The following is an 18446-nucleotide window of genomic DNA, read 5'->3' as shown; positions in this document are numbered from 1 at the left end:
AGCCTCTGGGTTCCACCCCCCAGTACCAACAAAAAGAAAAAAAAAATTTCAGCCAGGCGTGGTGACACACGCTTGTAATCCCTGTGCTTGGGAGGTGGAAACAGGAGGATCACACAGGTTCGAAGCCCGTCTCACTGGCTTAGGAGACCCTGTTTCCTAATAAAAATATAAAAATAGGTCTGGGAGTATAGCCCGGAGGTAGAAGGGTTTCCAGGAACCCTAATACCACACACACACACACAAAAAAAAAAAAAAAAAAATTCAAAATATCATTCTTTCCTGGCCTCATCAAGATACAGTAGTATCTATCCCGAGCTATTCTTAGTTGTTTTAGAACATCTAGGTCTAAATATTCTCTCCCAGAAAGCAAATCTCATCTTACTCCCTCACCTTTCCATGGTGGCTACATTCTCAAGTTCACTGAGATTGGATTTGCTGATGGGATTTTTGGTGGTTGGTTCCTGGATGCAGGACAACAATGTGGTCCCTTGTTCTCCAAGTAATTTCAGCTCATCCTAGAAAAACACAATACATAGACTTTCTTACAATTAATGAAATCAAACTCTTGGTACCTGGGAGGTAAAAAAAAATGTATATACTAAAAGACAAGTAAACAAAGACAAATATATTTTTCATTTAGTAAATTAAATATTAAAGAAGTCAAGATACAGCTTTAAAATTAATATATCTAATATATACATGATATAAAATTCAAAATATACAAAAGGGTATATTACAGAAAAAACACATCTTTTGTCTCTAGCTATCCACTTCTCCTCTCCAAAAGCAGTATCTGCTAAGTTTTTTGTGTGTATCTCAAGTTGTTAAAATCAAATCTAGTGAGTAAAATCTGTTTCTAATTCAAGACAGTGACCAGAAATTTCATGTTACATTCTAGAAACTGTCAAGCAATAATAACATAATCATTGCTAGCTGACCATGAAAATATTTCATCTGGTCTCGTTAAATAAACACTCCTTTTACTTGTCCATTAATTGTGATCATGTTCAGTTCTTGAAATTTGGCAGAAATGGGCAGCAATTTCAGTTTGACATGGAAAGGTTTGTTCTTCAAGGCAACTCCACTCTGCTCTTTTAACACAGGGGTCTCAGTGCTTTGCAGTGGGGGAAGGTTATTTCCTCCTGAGCTAAGTCCTCTTGGAGCGCATTCTCTTACCCTGAGCCTTCACCAAAAGGTCCACGCTGAAAGTCAAATTCTAGTCTGGCCTAGAATTCCTCCTTTGGAAATTCTGGGTTTGGTTCCTGGGTCACAGATGCTGGTTTATTAGACGCTTGAGAGTTGGGATAGATCCACAGTTCTAAGACTAAAGCTGATCTATCACCTCTGTGCACACAAGCCCTGAATCTCTGGGCCCAGCACCTCTTCAACATTCATACAACCTACAGCTCACTCCCGTGGGAGGAGTTTTCAATTTTCCCTTTCCGTTCACAGGAAGGTCCTGGGCTTCTCCACCGCATGTCTTTGTTCCTTGACTTCCATCCCAATCTAGTTCTTCCCCCCAAAGGTTATGTTGTCCACAACCAGTCTCAAACTTGTCCCTGGACCTGCTCAATGGCAGAGCTCACATTTCTAAGATAGCCCCTCTGAGCTCTTCAGATCTCTCTGGCTCTGTACACTCCAGGCAATGTCTACGTCTGCCACTGAGCTGGCTGTCCTGCCTAGGAATGGACACATCCATCTCTTTCATTCTCAAGTGTCGGCCCTCATTTCTTCTTATCTCATCAGTGCTCATTAAATATTTGCAAACTGGATAAATTAATAATAGGTGAATGGAAGTCAGGTTGCAAATAAATAAAGGAAAATCAGATATGATGGGAGAAAAGTACTTACGAGGAGGTGTTCTTAGCCTTTTCCTCCTCCCACCCGCTAAAGGTGGTCCTACATTTTACCACTCAGTTTTTTTGTTTTTGTTTTTGTTTTTTTGGTGGTACTGGGGTTCCTGGAAACCCTTCTACCTCCAGGCTACACTCCCAGACCTATTTTATACTTTTTTAAATTTGGAAACAGGGTCTCCTAAGCCACCACGGCTGGCTTCAAACCTGCGCGATCCTCCTGTCTCCGCCTCCCAAGCGCGGGGATTACAAGCGTGCGCCACCACACCCCACCTTCCACTCAGTTTTTTAACTGAGGCTCCAGAATGGACAATGCCAGAATCCATTCTGAAAGCTTAAGTTTGCAATGCAGAAATGGGAAGGAAGATTGAGAGGCTAAAAGAGAAAAGGAGTTGGTGTCCGAGAGCCGCTGAGTCTGCCAGCCTCCACGTGGGCTCACGAGAGGCACTGCCTCCACTCTGCACTCAACAGAGGAGACCTGTGGATCTGTTTTCAGTCCTTGTTTCACATCCCAGAGCGACCGAAGTGTTCTGTATTCTTCTTTTCTGCCATCTTTAATTCCCCAGTGAATCTCTCCAGTGAGGCCCCTGAGGTGGCACGGTGAGGACAGCTTATAGAATGGGAAGAGCCCACAGCTGTTCAGAGTTGCCTGTCCTCGGGAAATGCGAGCCTCCCCTTGAGGCTCACCATGTGCACGTGCTGAGTCCAGGCTCAAGCTCCTCATCACAGGTAGACAGACAGCCACAGCCCAAGGGGTGAGCGTGCTGAGCTGGGTATGCACTTTTCATTCATCAGAAGCACGACACTTCCCAGGGAAGGCTCCTTCTCTCTTGTCCCTCAGACAAGATAGTGAAATCACAGAGAAAAAGGGTTTCAAAACTTAGCACAAAGCTCATTGCCCACAGTTTTGACTGGATAGAAAATAACACATACTGCATTAAAGAAGGGAGTACTCTTTGTGTCTTTAAAGTTATCAGTTTGTTTAAAACTTGATAAGATTGTTCTGTGAGTGTTCTGAGATTCTTTTCCTATGTAAGTAGATTGGTTTGATATACCAAAATAGGAACTGTGCTCTGGAGTCCCCTACATGGAGCTCCGTTTCTCAGTTCCTGCCTGGCCACCTGCCATGCTCAGCATCCTTCCAGTTGGCTCTGTCCTCCAAGCTGCCTGCTCTGCAGACTCCTGCAGCTCTTGGCCTATGCTCTTGCAAACCCCTTTCTAGCTGACTTCACCCCAGATAGAGCTGTCTCCAACCTGGACATTGCAGGAATTAGGGGAGGCGAGTTTGGTCAAAATGTTTGGAACAGAAAACGTCAAGTTTCTCAGAGGCATTTCCTGGGCAAATCTCCAGGAGCTGTAAGGACTCCACAGTTTCATTCACTCAGAGTACTCTTGGGAATATGTTTGGAGCTCTTTTTGGATGACAAACTCCTTAAAGACAGAATTTAGCAATGTTCCCTGGTATATGGAAGAATTAATTTGTCTCAACCACTAGACTCCGAGATTCCCCTAATTAGACTACATGTGTCTCAAGGCTGAATTCTTTGGTTTCCCTGACACATAGTGATTGAATACCAACCACATAACGAAGCATTTTTGCAAATTTTGGGTCACAGATCACTCAATGAGTCCAGCTCTTCCCAAGCCTGACGTAGCCAGGACACACACAGCAAGGTACTTCAACTGTCCAATGTTTGGTTTGCTGCCCTATTGAAAACAGGCTTTCTGGGAATTGATGGATTCAGTCCGTTTCTGCTTCTCAAGGCAGGAAGGGGATAATACCCGTAGAGTGAGAAGCTCCAAGACTTCTCTTACTGTATGATCTGAAAAACCTGCCAAGCTCCCTTTCCACAGGTTCTCATGGGCTTTTGTGAATCATTTAATAGGCATTGTTCGTTACACCCCGTCCAGAGCACCCTCCACAGTACTTTTTCTTGAATTAGTTGTCAAATAAAAAGACACATCCCTGAGAAACTGAAGCAATTAGTCATTTTATTAGTCTGCCCCCAAACTTCATAACAACTCCTGGAAAACTCGTACTTTGAGTCATCCCCCCTCCCCACACACCCACCACACAATTTCAGTGCATGCTCTCTTGCTCTGTCCTGAGCAGTCACACTGGGGCTGCTAGCACAGCTCCTCTTGCCAGCACGAAGCTGAAGCTGGACCTCACACTCACCGGCCTGCAGAGATTCTTCTCTTCACATATGGCCTATCTAGAAGGTTTCAGATGGCCAGTGGCTGCCAAGTGACTAGACAGGAAGAAGAAGAGGCCTCACTTCTAATTCAGCTCCCGGCTCTCTCCAGGACTGGCCTCTGGGAGGCCTGGCCACTCACCTGCAGCTTGTCTCGCCGCCTTGCGTGGGACATGAGAAGGTCCTCAGTGGATAGCATGCCTCTGGGCAGCTCTGTCGTGGCCAGGCAGGCCCCAAACGTCTGCAGCATCTGAGCAGTAGTCTTCACTGTCAAGGCGAAGTTTTCTATGGCCTGGAAATGCAGACAGTTAGAGTCATGTGGGTGATTCAGTCACCAACATGCACTCTCAGTGAAAGGACAGAGAGCTAGCTACAATTTTCCTGAGTACCTGAGGTGGGCCATAGATGGTCCCTGACACTACACATTTGTCTTTCATCTCAATAACACAGAGGGGATGGAGTATTTTATCTCCACTTTATAGAGGAAGAAACTGAAGCACCAGTGAGTTAAATAAATTGCCCAAAATCATATTAGGAAGGAAGAGAGAAAGAGGGAGGGAGAGACAGAGGGAAAGAGGAAGAAAAGTAGGGAAGCAGAGAGGGAAGGAGGAAGGATGGATGGATTCAGCCAAGCTGGTTCAATCATTACCCCAAGAACACCTGACATGAAGTCTGGCTCATGATTTTTACTAGATACAATGCTACAGAGGGCAGGACCACCCAACCTTCTTTCCAACAAATCCGATCTTCTCCTCCAGGCCCCCACATTCCACCACCCCTCCTCCAGCTGCTGGCTGCCTCTGAGAAGCCTGGCAGTGCGGCTGAGGGGATATGACAGCTGGGGAGGTTGTGTGAATATGCGATTAGGTCTCTGTGACCTTCGCCAGTGTCGTTTCTATTGGCTATGGAGAGGGTTTGGGGACCTCATCCTCTCACATCGCCTTTATAAAATCTGCCTGTCCTGTGAGCCTTCCACTTAGAACCCTACTGTGCCATGAAATAAACACCTGTTAACAGGTTAGTGGCTTTTAGCTAATACCCCAGGGGAGATAGCTGACTCCTCAACAACCAAACCCTCAGGCAGCTTTGTTAGTCCAAATATTCTCAACATTGATACTATTCACATTTTGGGCTGGATAATTTTGTTGTTGTTGTGGAGACCGTTTTGTACACTGTGAGATGTTTAGCAGGGTTGCTGCCCCTACTCACAGGATGACCAAACCACCCCCAACCAAGTTATGACTACAAAATAATGTCTAAAGCCATTGGCAAAGGCCCTCTGTGGGGCACGATTACTCCCAGCAGAGACCCACGGTGCTAGTCCCTGTGGTGTGTGTCACTGGGAATTGAACCCAGGGCCTCGTGCTTGCTAATCAGCTGCCCCATCACTGAGCTGAACGCCCAGCCCTTATTATTTTATTATCTACGTTGAGACAGGGTCTCACTAAATTGCCCAGTCTGGCCTCCAACTTGTAATCCTCCTGACGCAGCCTCCTGAATAGCTGGGATTGCAGGCATACACCACAGCGCCCAGCATTAGTCCCATTTTTTGACAGAGGAGGAAACAAGCTCAGAGAGGCTCAGTGACTCCCCAAGGTCAGGCAATAAGTAATGGTGATGATATTTAACACTTAAATATAGTTCCTTCTGACTTCCTGGGTTTCAGCGTATCTGTACATTGGTTAGAACCACCTGGGAAGTTTTATGAAATGTTAATGCCTGAGATCCATCCCAGATCAAGTAAAGCAATTTCCATGAGGTAATAAAGCAGGGATGTGGCATTTTTAAAAACTCCCAGCCAGGTGTGGTGGCGCACACTTGCAATCCCGGCATTCGGGAAGCTGAGACCAGCCTGTGGCTGAGAAATCGGAGCCTTCCCAAGGGCAGGCAGTCTGAGCAGTGACATCCCAGCTGCTGATCTTTAACGCCCCTATCTTCTGGAAACAAAGAGAGGCAGTGAATTGTACAGATAGGTTGCTACTCACAGTGCGATGACTTATCCACTGGCTGTGGCGATATTCCAAAGTTCCCCCTAACTCCTGTGTCAGCTGGCTTTTGTCAATATAGCCATGGAGGTCAGAAAGAGAGCTTAACATGATGATCTGTAAGGGAAAATAATTAAATATATTATTTAAAGATTCTTAAATAGTTCATCTAAGTTTCTACTCTTAAGTAATACTTCAACTACTTTGCCTTTTGAAGCATTTATATCTAAAGATGATTACTATATCCAGCAGAGAATGATTTTGAAGTCTCTTTCCATTTTCCCTATTGAACTAGAAATACCAAAGTGTCCGATGGTCTGTGACTATATGACCTGGTGAATTAGCATAGGGAGTTCAGTTCTGGGCTACTTAGGATCAGGTCTTAATTTAGGTGAATTTTTGTCCAAAATTCCCAAGCTATAGTATACATGCCAGCCATCACAAACAAGGGTTGTGCTGAGGCCTAAAAATCTATGATGAGAAACACCGTAAGTATGGTCTGATGAACATCAGAACAGAATTAGAATACAAGAACCTAGAGTTGTATTCTTCAGGAAGAATGTGGGTGTGCCCCAATTTATCTTTCATAGAAGAGATGAGGAGGTAATGGGGGGGTTATACTCTAACAATCCTGCTGATGAACGAAGACCACCCACACGTGGAGAAGAAGCTGACACGAGCCAGATTGCCCCTTCCTTTTCCTCCACAGTAGTCCTGACCGTGGTGTGGTCCTGAGAGAAATTTAGGGATGTGAGTCTCAAAAGAGAAGCGCCCATAAACCATCGGAATGCTGAACAGACAACTTACGAGCATCTGAGCCTGTGTTCTTGCCTGCAGCCTGCCAATTGGCTGATGAAGAAGCAACCAAACATGGGAGGTAGGAGAAGAGGAGTGGGATGGATACGAGAGAAATATACACATGAAGTGTCCATGTATGGATGTTATCACTTTGAATTTCACTATGTGATATAATTACAATGCGCCAATAAAAGTATTTTTAAAGCAACAAAACTGCAAGGTCATCACAAGGCATCTTGGAGGAACCACTCCTTTAGAGAGTGCGAGCATTAAATCATCTGACAACCGAGAAATGACTGTAGCCTCATTACAATAGTAAGACACACCCCTGGCTGGAGATTTAAGTGCTAATGAGAAACGGCATGACTGGGACATGGGAGGGCAAAAGCAAGCTCAAGGAAAACTGGTGCCAAACAGCACAAGCCACCCCGCCTGCCTCTAGCTTAGGCCCCAGCTACCGTCCCTCCATAAACACTAACACTCCAGGTCAAGATGATACATCTCACCCTCCAGACGGACTACATTCTGCTCAGAGTGTGTGTACCTTCACCTTTCTTTTTCTTTTTCTTCTTTCGACTGGGGATTGCCCTGGGTTCTAGAATGAATGAAAGGCAGAATGCCCTAGAACCCAGGGCATTCTATCTTTGATCTAAGCCCCCAAGCTTTTAGTTTTTATTTATTTTTATCTTTTATTTATTGTTGTTGTTGTTGTTGTTGTTATTATTGTTGTTGTTGTTGTACTGAGGTTCCTGTAAACCCTTTTACCTCCAGGCTACACTCCCAGACCTATTTTATATTTTTATTTGGAAACAGGGTCTCTTAAGCCAGCGAGGCTGGCTTTGAACCTGCACGATCCTCCTGTCTCTGCCTTCCAAGCATGGGGATTACAAGCGTGCGCCACCACGCCCGGCTATTTTTTATTTTGAAATAGGGTCTCACTAAGCTACTGAGGCTGTCCTTAAATCTACAAACTGGAGCCGGGCATGGTGGCACACACTTGTAATCCCAGCATTCAGGAGCTAAGACTGGAGGATCATGGTTCCTGGACAGCCTCAGCTACTTAGTGAGGCCCTCTGCAACTTAGTGAGACCCTGTTTCAAAATAAAGAATAAAAATAGGGCAGAGGGTGTATCTTGGAAGTCAAATGTCCCTGGGTTCCATCCCTAGACCCTCAAAAAAAAAAAAAAAAATCTGCAAACCTGTTAAAAGTACAGTGGGATACCACAATATACCTAACTAGGATGTCTAAAATTTTTACAAATGACCCTCATTTGGGGCAAGGTGGCAAGAATATAAAGCAGCTGGAATCCTCATGCACTGCTGGTGGGAATTCAAAATAATAGAGCCATTCTGCAAAACAGTGTGAGGGTTTCTTATAAAGCTATATATAGGCTGGGCATGGTGGTACATACTTGTAATCCCAGTACTTGGGAGACTGAGAAAGGAGGATCATAGGTTCACAGCCAGACTCAGCTACTTGGTGAGGATCTCCACAACTTTTAGTAAGACCCTGCTTCAAAATACAGAATGTATTTCCTGGTGAATGGGTAAACTGGGACTTCTCTAGCATAGACTAATACTCAGCAACGCAAGGACACATCTGACAACATGGATGAAAACTAAGCGACAGAAGTCAGCCTCGAGAACTATTTGGTATATAACTCCATCCATATGATTATCTGGAAAAGGCAAAACTGTGGAGTTGGAGAGCAGGTCAGTTGCTGCCAGGAATTAGGGCTGGGAAAAGGAGCAGTATGAAGAAACTTAGGGGGTGATGGAACCATTCTGTATCTTGACTGTGGTGATGATTAAGTAACTCCATGCATTTGTCCAAACTCAACTATGTACCAGAAAGAGTGAATTTTACTGCACGTATGTTAAACATTTAATTTAAAAGATAAAGCAAAGCAGTTTCACCATAAAAATGTTTTACTCTTTTAATCTAGACAAGATCAAGAGTTTAAAAAACAAGTTTTAAAATTCTATATTAGAAAGAGAAATAGCAGAATAAATTGTGCTCCTCAAACTCACAGGAGATACTGAGCATGTAAACCTGACCTTATACTAGGTAATGTTCTGTGGTTTCTTAGTTTCAGTATTTGCATATTTGGCATCCGTAAATCACAGGATAAGTTAGGCAAACTACATGGCCTTATTTTCTCTATTCTTGATGCTCTGATATTCCTGGCCTCAATGATGGGCCAGAGACCAAACCATAGCTAAGCTCCTTCCTAGAGATATCAAAGGGCTTAGCTGGGAGCTGGCTTTGCCTATGCAAACCAAACAATCCCAATCCCCAGCCCAGAATCATTATCAAATTCACACTCAGAGACAGTATCCCCCCTGCCCTGAAATCAGTGCAGAAGAATTATTCAAACCAGCCAGTCTTTACCTGCAGCAAGGCTCTGGCCTACACTTCTCCCTTGCTCTTCTTTCTGCCTCCTGACCAAACTCCAGTTCTACCCCTGTCCCCTGTGCAGCACACAGTGACCCCCTCTCTGAAGCGTCTTCTAGTTTCCTTCTGTGGAACCAGGAACTTTATTATCCCAGGTCCCACTTGCACATTTTTAGAACTGTTGCTGAACATTAAGCATGTCTTCTTTTGCTTCCTTTTCAGTATACATTTACATTCTTACCCATACTTGCTTAAAACTATTCTTGAAGAAGTTTTATCTCTCAGTTACAAAGGAAACCAAGTTACAAATGTGCCTTTCCTGTTTTCTGCCACAGTGCCACAAACTTTTCCTTTTTCTTTCCTTCCTTCCTTCCTTCCTTTCTTTCTTTTTTTTTTTTTTTTTTTTTTTTTTGTAGTGCTGGTGATTGAACTCAGGGGCATTCTACTTCCAAGCTACACTCCCAGACCTATTTTTTATTCTTTATTTTGAAACAGTGTCTCACCAAGTTGCGTAGGGCCTCACTAAGTAGCTGAGACTGGCCATGAACCCGGATCCTCTGGGCTCAGCCTCCCAAGTACTAGGATTACAAGTGTGCGCCACCACGCTTGGTTTCTTTTTCTTTTTTCTTAGAAACCCATTTCCATGCCTTAGTCTCTCTAGGAGTTTTGCAAGACTGCCTTAGCAACTTCACATAACAGTTTTGTGAGGCAGCTATGAGTGCAAATCTTCCAAAATGGCCAGCAACAGGCACTCAAAACTCTCTACTGGATCAAAGCATTCTATTTTCATGGAAAAAGTACAGAGAGGCTGTTGCTGACTACCACTGCCTCCTAGGCCACCTGATTCTTACATCAGTGTTGCATAATTAACTGATTTTCCCTTTAACCTATGGACACATAATTACTATCTAAATGAAAATGAACAGGGAGATGTTAAAATAAAAGAGGCAGGGGGCGACCAAGCAAAGTGCCAATATCACAATCATGCTTTTGTTGTTTTGTTCTGTTTTTGGTACTGGGCATTGAACTCAGGGGTATTCTACCTTTGAGCTATACCTTAGCCCTTTTAATTTTCTACTGGAAACAGGGTCTTGCTAAGTTGCTGAGTCTCACTAAAGCTTTTAATTTGTTTTTCTCTTGTGAGTATCACAATATTGGTTGTTCATTCACAATTTCTTATACTTATGACACCTTCATGTCTTATCTTTTGCCTGTCTACTTTATCTTCCTCCTTTAGTCTCTTCCTACAGTCCTATCTACCACTTCGGATGGATATAACTCCAGTATCATTTCACCATGTCACTCATGAAGCAGGAAACCTTCATTGGACCCATCACCTACTGAATAAAATTCTTTTATCCCAAAAAACTATCCTCTATGCACTCCAACAAAACATGAGAACTCCCCTAGACCTCATATGAAATGCTTCCTGCTTCCATTCCTATGCAGAGCTGCTCCCTCGGCCACACTCCCCCGGTTCCTCTACTGCTGAGTCCCACCTCCCTAGGAATCCAGCTCAAACGACAGCTCACATGCCAGACGAACACTAGACAAAAAGTCATGCTTACCGGCACTTTCATTTTAAATTCATCTCGATAATACTTAATACCAATATCAGTGAATGTCCTCTGGATAAAATGAGATGGGCGAAGGATAAATATGAGCTGCAAGTTTCCTGGAAATGCCACCTGCAAGCACCAAAAACAAAAACAAAACCAAAATACTCTGTCAGGGAAGGAAAGAAAAACTTCACATCCATTACCAAGATCTACTTTGGTCTCTTCCTGCCCCAGACTACAGAAGAAAAAGTTAAAGTAGACACCATGGTGTCAATGAATTAGAATAGGCTTCACAGGATTTAGAGCCAAAGCAGACTTAGAGGTCAAATAATATAATTCCCTCTTTAAAAACCAAACCAACTTTTCTCTCCCTCTCCCTCTCCCTCTCCCTCTTTCCCTCCCCTCCCCCTCTTCCTCCTCCTCTTCCTCCTCCTCTTCCTCCTCCTCTTCCTCCTCCTCTTCCTCCTCCTCCTCCTCCTCCTCCTCCTCCTCCTCCTCCTCCTCCTCCTCCTCCTCCTTCTTCTTCTTCTTCTTCTTCTTCTTCTTCTTCTTCTTCTTCTTCTTCTTTTCTCTCTCTCTCTCTCTCTCTCTCTCTCTCTCTGTACTGGGGATTGAACCCAGGAACATTCTATCTCTGAGCTACACCCCCAACCCTATTTGGAAACAGAGTCTCACTAAGTTGCTGAAAGCCTTGCTAAGTTGCTGAGGCTGGCTATAAACCTACAGTCCTTCTGTTTCAACCTTTCAGGTACTGGGATTACAAGCATGTACCACCATACTCATCCAATTTTTCTAATTATAAAAATAATTCATGCTTTTTGTAGAAAAAGAAAACCACCTATGATATCATATCCATAATTAATATTATGATTTATTTAATTATAGGCTATTTTCTACATTAGTTTATTTTATCATGGTTAACCATGTGTCATAGAAATAATTTGGGACCTGCTTTTTTACTTAATATTATACCATGAGATTTTATTCCTGTTATTAAAAATTATTTAGAGCTGGGCGTGGTGGCGCACACTTGTAATCCCCGCGCTTGGGAGGCAGAGACAGGAGGATCGCGCAGGTTCGAAGCCAGCCCCGCGCTGGCTTAGGAGACCCTGTTTCCAAATAAAAATGTAAAAATAGGTCTGGGAGTATAGCCCGGAGGTAGAAGGGCTTCCAGGAACCCCAGTACCACACACACAAAAAAATTATTTAGAAAGGCTTTATATAGGTGCAAAATATATTTAATCAATCCCTTTTTGCTATTCATTTAGGCTTTTTGATATTCTTACAGTTATGAATAAGACCAAAATGAACATCTTTATCTATATTTGGGAACATTTTCTTAAGTAGATTACTAGAAGAATTAATAAATGAAATAATATTTTAAGGGTTCTAGATATATATCATTGACTTTCAGAAAGTTTCACCCTCATCTTGAGGTGAGGTCCTGAGCAAGGATTTAGCCCAGATGGGTAGAACTACTTAACAGCAAAGGTACAACCCAAGTCCCCTTTGCCTCGGCTTTCCTCCTCCAGTGGCTCCCAGTGCAGCCTCCTAAGGCACCTGTGAAAAGAAGATCTGGTCTTCACTTCAGACTGCTCTGTCTCATTAGGACTGGGATGAAGTCCAAGTATCTGCATTTTTAACAGGCACTTTAAGATATTCTGATTGGTAGGCAGGATTGAGACCCCTATACAAAAGCATTTTTTACATGAAAAATGGTGAATGTAACTCTAGGGGAAAATGGGCTCAAACTACAGATTATTCAACTATTATCTCTGGCCCCTGGGAAGCCAGAATTCTTTAGAGGCCAGATCTCTGGAATTGCCATGGGCATTAACCACAATTTAGTCATCTCGCAGATAAGGTCTTGGACCAAAACTAAATTGAAGGGGGAAAAAACAATCCATGTACTAACAGAAAGGAGTCCTCCTTTCCCATCTTTGAAATGCAAGCTCCCAAACAGAAGACCTTTGTGTTTTGCTGTGGCATGTCAGGATAAGCCAGCCAAGACACCGTCTGTGTATCTGGATGAGGTGCGAAGGCAATCTGCGAGGGGCCATGTGAGTGTGTGTCTGGACTAACTCCTGTAAGTGGGTTGAGTAAGGCTTCAAATGCCCCCATCTTAACTCCTGCACACACAGGATCCCCCTCCCACCCCCACCTCTTCAGCCAGTCCTAACTGCCCCTGCCAGCCTGCACAGGGCTAAAAATGCCGGTGTAGCCGATCCTGAGGTTTCCCTGCATGACCATGTGGCTGAATTCAGAGGTCTAAGGTCCTGACAGGGGACCTCACCTTGCTGAAAGGCAACAAACAGGGATAAAAACTATGAGACTAGCAAGGAAAAGGAAAGCCATCCAAGGCTGTCAACTAAAGCCAACACAAGCACACCTTCAACAGGCCTGCCTTAATACCAATAGACCTGCCTCGATACCATTTTGTCTATTTGCCCATGTCTTTCTAACATGTGAAAAGTCAGGCTGCCTCGGAAGCAAACTATCAGACAAGGATTGGGTACAGGAGTTTGTTGTGGAGAAGATTCCAAGAGGCACGAACAGGGGTGGGGTGGGGTGGGGAGTAGATTGCCCCGTTTAGATGAGGGGGTTACTGCTGCAGGTGAGACGGCAAGCCCCTCTGCAATTCTGTGTGCCATACACCTCAGCGTTGCTCCAGTGAGTGGCTGTCCACCAATTTCCTAATGCAATCATTTGGGTCACTCCTGGGCATTAAATTCCCAGCCCTCGCTGCCTACATCTCTTCAGTAACCAGAGAAGCTGCTGAAGTTGACTTGAGAGCCTTTGTCATGCTCAGGCATTGCCTGTGGGAGACCTTCAGGTAGCAGAGGGGATATGATGCCGAGGCGCCTGCTGAGAAGACCGTTCCAAAATCTGATAGAAAATAATTGCTTTTTCCCCAGAACTTTGATATGAAATAGTTGAACAGACAGTTTTAATGACTGTAATTAAAATAGCACAGAAATAAATATTTACAGCTATTCGTGTCAAGGATGCCTTTATGGAGCTCCACTTGTCCCTTCGTCTGTCGATAACAATGACGAATCCGATGCTGGCAGCCTCAGCACTGCAAAGAAGCATGATGAGGGTCAGAGATTAGTTGAGACCCAGGGATTTGGTGTGGTTCTTCCAGCAGAAAGCACCCTCCAGACCCACTCCAGGCTCACTGCAAACACCCTGCTGAGTATGGACCAGTAACTCAGCCTATTTCCCCAATAAAAGAGCCAACTTCCCCTTCTAGTCTAAGCCTGACAGCCTCAACAGAAGTACTTAGACTCTCAGACCCTCCACAGGACTCTGTCTTTGGCTGGCAAATGCATAAGACCCGGAAGGAGCACATGTGCTCACGCCTGAAGGAAGATGCACATGGCCAGCTGAGTACCATGTGTCCTCAGTGTAAGCAGAAGACCTCGAGGGTGAGCTCTGCAGTCTTGCTCCCCAAGTGGACATGCATGGAGCTTTCTAAATCCTTCTCCAGGAGTCAGTCCTAGAGGTGTTCAGAAACAATCAAGGGGAGAACAGTAGCCATAACAGGTCAGCAGATCACACCCAGGAGAAGGCGTCTTCTTGAACATCAGAAGGGCCCCCTCTGAGGCCAACTCTGAATATTCATAAAAGTCCTTAAAGTTCACAAATTAAAAACACATTTCTTGTGTCATCTGAGGAGCAGAGTGGTGCAGAGGAAAGAGTAAGGACTTTAGAGCCTCGCTCAGACCCTAGTACTGCCACTTCCCACAGTGAGACGCTGGGGCGCCCCTGACCTCACGAATGTGCAGAGTCCTCCTCTGCACAACTAGAAGTATTTTTTTTCTTTTTTTTTGGCGGTACTGGGGTGCCTGGAAACCCTTCTACCTCTGGGCTACACTCCCAGACCTATTTTTTATACTTTTTTTATTTGGAAACAGGGTCTCTGAAGCCAGCACGGCTGCCTTCGAACCTGCGCGATCCTCCTGTCTCCGCCTCCCAAGCACGGGGATTACAAGTGTGCACCACCACACCCGGCAACAAGTTCCGCAACCAGCCTGACTAGTCTGAAATTCTGAATTCTATCATTATATATCGTATCTTTGCTTTCTTTCATAGGAAATAAGTCACTTAAGCCCCATAACATCTCAAACATTTCAGTTATAAAGCAGGAATAATAAAATAGTTCTTATCTATAAGAATAATCTGAGGATTAAATGATTATGTATCTGTATGAACATAATACTATATAAGTAATACCTGTTACTATTTCTTATGTGACTGTTGTAGCGAGTCAAAGAGATATATATAGTACATGAAAAGTAGGTGACCCACAGTAACCCTTCATTGGCTCTCTAATGTTTGGGTAAAAGTAGACTGTACCCTAAAAAGTGTCTATATGTGAATTAGGCAGACAATCTAAGCAAAATCTGAAAGAAAATATAAGTGGCTGATCTGAAGTAAGCATCACTGGGCCCATCCATTCTTATACTAACAAAAGCAAGGAAGAAGGGAGGCGTGAACAATAATCAAGAGATAAAATTGTCAGTAGATTTAGATTTAAAGATGTATCCCCTGTTTTCAGACAAACACTTTGGAATAACTATGATCCATATGTTAAAGAAAACAGAAGCCAGGCATGGTGGTGCATGCTTATAACCCCAGTACTTGGGAGGCTGAGACAGAACGATTGTGCAGGTTCAAAGCCAGCCTCAGCTACTTAGTGAGGTGCTCAGCAACTAAGTGACACCCTGTTTCCAAATAAAGTATAAAATAGATCTGGGAGTATAGCCCAGAGAGGAGAAGGAGAAAGAGAAGGAGAAGGAGAAGAAGAAGGAGGAGGAGGAGGAGGAGGAGGAGGAGGAGGAGGAGAAGAAGAAGAAGAAGAAGAAGAAGAAGAGGAGGAGGAGGAGGAGGAGGAGGAGGAGGAGGAGGAGGAGGAGGTGGAGGTGGCGGCGGCAGCAGCCAGGTGTGGTGGCGCAATCTTGTAATCCCAGCATTTGGAGACTGAGACCTGAGGATCACAGTTCGCGGACAGCCTCAACTACTTATTGAGGCCCTCTGCAACTCAGTGAGACCCTGTTTCAAAATAAAGAATAAAAAAAATAGGGCAAGCCAGATGTGATGGCGCACGCTTATAATCCCAGCATTCGGGAGGCTGAGACCTGGAGGATCGTGGTTCGCGGACAGCCTCAGCTGCTTCGTGAGCCCTCTGCAACTCAGTGAGACCTGGTTTCAAAATAAAGAATAAAAAAATAGGGCAGGGGGTGTAGCTTGGAGGTCAAATGCCTGTGGGTTCCATCCCCAGACCCTAAAAAAAAAATAGGGCAGGGGGTGTAGCTTGGAGGTCAAATGCCCCTGGGTTCCATTCCCAGACCTGCAAAAACACACAAAATGAAAACAAACAAACAAACAAGAAACCCAGAGTATTATTTCAACAGATAATTAGAATCTATAATCAAGAACAGATGAATTTTCTAAGATTGCAAAATATCATCATCTGAAATAAACAACTCATTGGATTTGTTTAGTAGCAGATTAAACAGAAGACAGGGTAGGTAGAACTGAAAACACACCAATTGAAAATATTCAACTGAAACACAGAGAGAAGGGGAAATGGAAAGAAGAGAATATGAGAGACACATGGGAGATGGATAAAAGTCCTAGAGGGAGAAGAAAAAGAACACATTATAGAACAACATTTTCAACAATTATTATGAATTTTCCAAACCTGATAAAACCTATCAACTCACAGCTTCTGACAGTGCTTCCATCACCACATGGGATAAAAGACATAAAACCTTACCAAGGCATACCAGAACCAAACCGCTGAAAATGAAAGATAAAAAGAAAATTTTAAAGCAACCAGTAAGGAGACTCAGTATCTCAGCAGAACAGCATTAGACGATAATCACTGACATTTCAATAGAAGCCATGGAAGCTACAATCCAACAGAATAATGTCTTCAGGGGACTGACCTGAAACACTCCCATTCACAATTCTAAACCCACTAAAAATTTGTGTTAAGTATGAAGGTGAAAAAGACATTTCCAGAAAACTAGAGCTGAGAGAATTTATTATCAGTAGACAAATACTCCAGGAAATTTTAGATAATATTCTCCAGGTTGAGTGAAGTTGGAAGCATGGAGGTACAAAAAGATAAGTAGCCTGTAAAAGATAAATATCATGGATCAGGTTTAGCTGTGGGTTAGGAGACTTTCACTCTATCAAAGCAACAATGGAGAACTTCCGGGAATATGGCAACAGAGAAAAGCAGTGTTTACGAGTCCTGCTAACAATCAATCTTTATTACCACAAAATCAGCGCCTTTCATAACCAGAAAACACCATCAGCAGAGAAATAAAAACTGTAAATACAAGGGACAGAGAAAAAGAGGGCTGAAAGAACAAGCAGACACCAGAAAAACAGCCCACAGTGCCGCGGCCAGAGCCGCAGCACGGAGCCATGGTGGCGCCATCTTCCCTTGCAGCACCAGGCTCCAGAGAGGAGGGAGACTCAGAACGCAGCCCAAAACCAGAGAGGAGATACGCCGGCCTCACGGCCGAGGATACAACAGCAGTGCCATACTGCCGGCGGCAGTGGCGAATTCACCAGACAGCTCCAGATCAGCCCACTCAACAACCCACCACGCTCCAGAGAGGAGGGGTGAACAGTGAGCTGAGGTGAGCAGCTGCAGAACAGCCAGGTGTAATTCAGCAGTTTTTTCGGCGGAAGGAGCACCTAAAGCTCCCAGGGTCCAGGCTCAGCACACCCTGCAGGGACTCAGAGCAGAGCTCAAAACCAAAGAAGAAATATGCCAGCCTCACGGCCGAGGGTATGGCAGCAGTACTATATTGCCAGCGGCGGCAGCAGCGAGTTCACCGAGTCCACAGCAGCTACACATCAAGGCACTCAACAACCATGAGTCAAATTGCGGCCCCTAGAGGAGAACTCCCAGTACTGCACCCCCAGGGACTTGCACAGCTTTGATAGTCTCCCTGGGTAGGAGTTTTTTTGCAGTCCAACCCATGGGGGAGTGGAGGTGGCAGAAATATCACACCATAGTCGCAGTTTACAGTGGGAGAACACCCAGCCGGACACCTCCCATGGTCTCAAGCAGTCTCGATTGACTCCCTGGATCTGAGACTTTGTGATACAACCCAGTAAAGGAGTAGTGGTGACTGAGAAACCACAGACTGGAGATCCAGAGCAACTTAAGTGAAGATATAGGGACCCAGGGAAGAACCCAGCGAGGGCACAAACTTCTGAAATCATGGGAAAGAGGAATAACAATGGAGCAATAAATGCCCACAACCCCACAACTTCAGAACCTGATAACAAAGAAACTCAGAGATCTCTAGAAAATCAAATCAGGAAAATAACTGTAGAAATAATAGAGAACCTTTGAAAAGAATTCAGAGAGAGTCTCAAACAGATCAAGCATGCAATCAATTCAAAGTATAAACAACCGATTAGACCACATGGAGAATAGAATCTCGCTCCTAGAAGATGATCACTCCAAAAATGAACGCATAGTTTCTAATTTAGAGAAAAATATCCAACAGCAGGAATTTGACATTGAAGAAATATGGGCCATTTTAAGAGAGCTAACCTAAGGATAATTGGAATAGAGGAGCAAAAAGAAGGTGAAACCAAAGGGATCAACAATCTCTTCAAGGAAGTAA

General features: G+C 44.1%; 1 protein-coding gene across 1 annotated transcript in view; it reads right to left on the bottom strand.

Moving 5' to 3' along the window:
* MCF2L2 (MCF.2 cell line derived transforming sequence-like 2) overlaps nucleotides 1-18446 on the bottom strand; it is a gene marked incomplete at both ends in the record, with an annotated part of 233944 nt that overhangs the window by 156845 nt on the left and 58653 nt on the right. The window contains 5 exons of the mRNA XM_080696562.1: nucleotides 391-515; nucleotides 4191-4340; nucleotides 6034-6150; nucleotides 10795-10914; nucleotides 13774-13864. Of these exons, the coding sequence (XP_080552688.1) occupies nucleotides 391-515; nucleotides 4191-4340; nucleotides 6034-6150; nucleotides 10795-10914; nucleotides 13774-13864 (603 nt within the window). The remainder of the gene's footprint in view (nucleotides 1-390; nucleotides 516-4190; nucleotides 4341-6033; nucleotides 6151-10794; nucleotides 10915-13773; nucleotides 13865-18446) is intronic.

The sequence above is a fragment of the Muscardinus avellanarius genome (assembly GCF_963383645.1).
Source record: "Muscardinus avellanarius genome assembly, chromosome: 5".
Classification (NCBI taxonomy): domain Eukaryota; kingdom Metazoa; phylum Chordata; class Mammalia; order Rodentia; family Gliridae; genus Muscardinus; species Muscardinus avellanarius.
The sequence above is the reverse complement of the archived record's forward strand: the minus strand, read 5'-3'. Positions and strand labels throughout refer to the sequence as shown.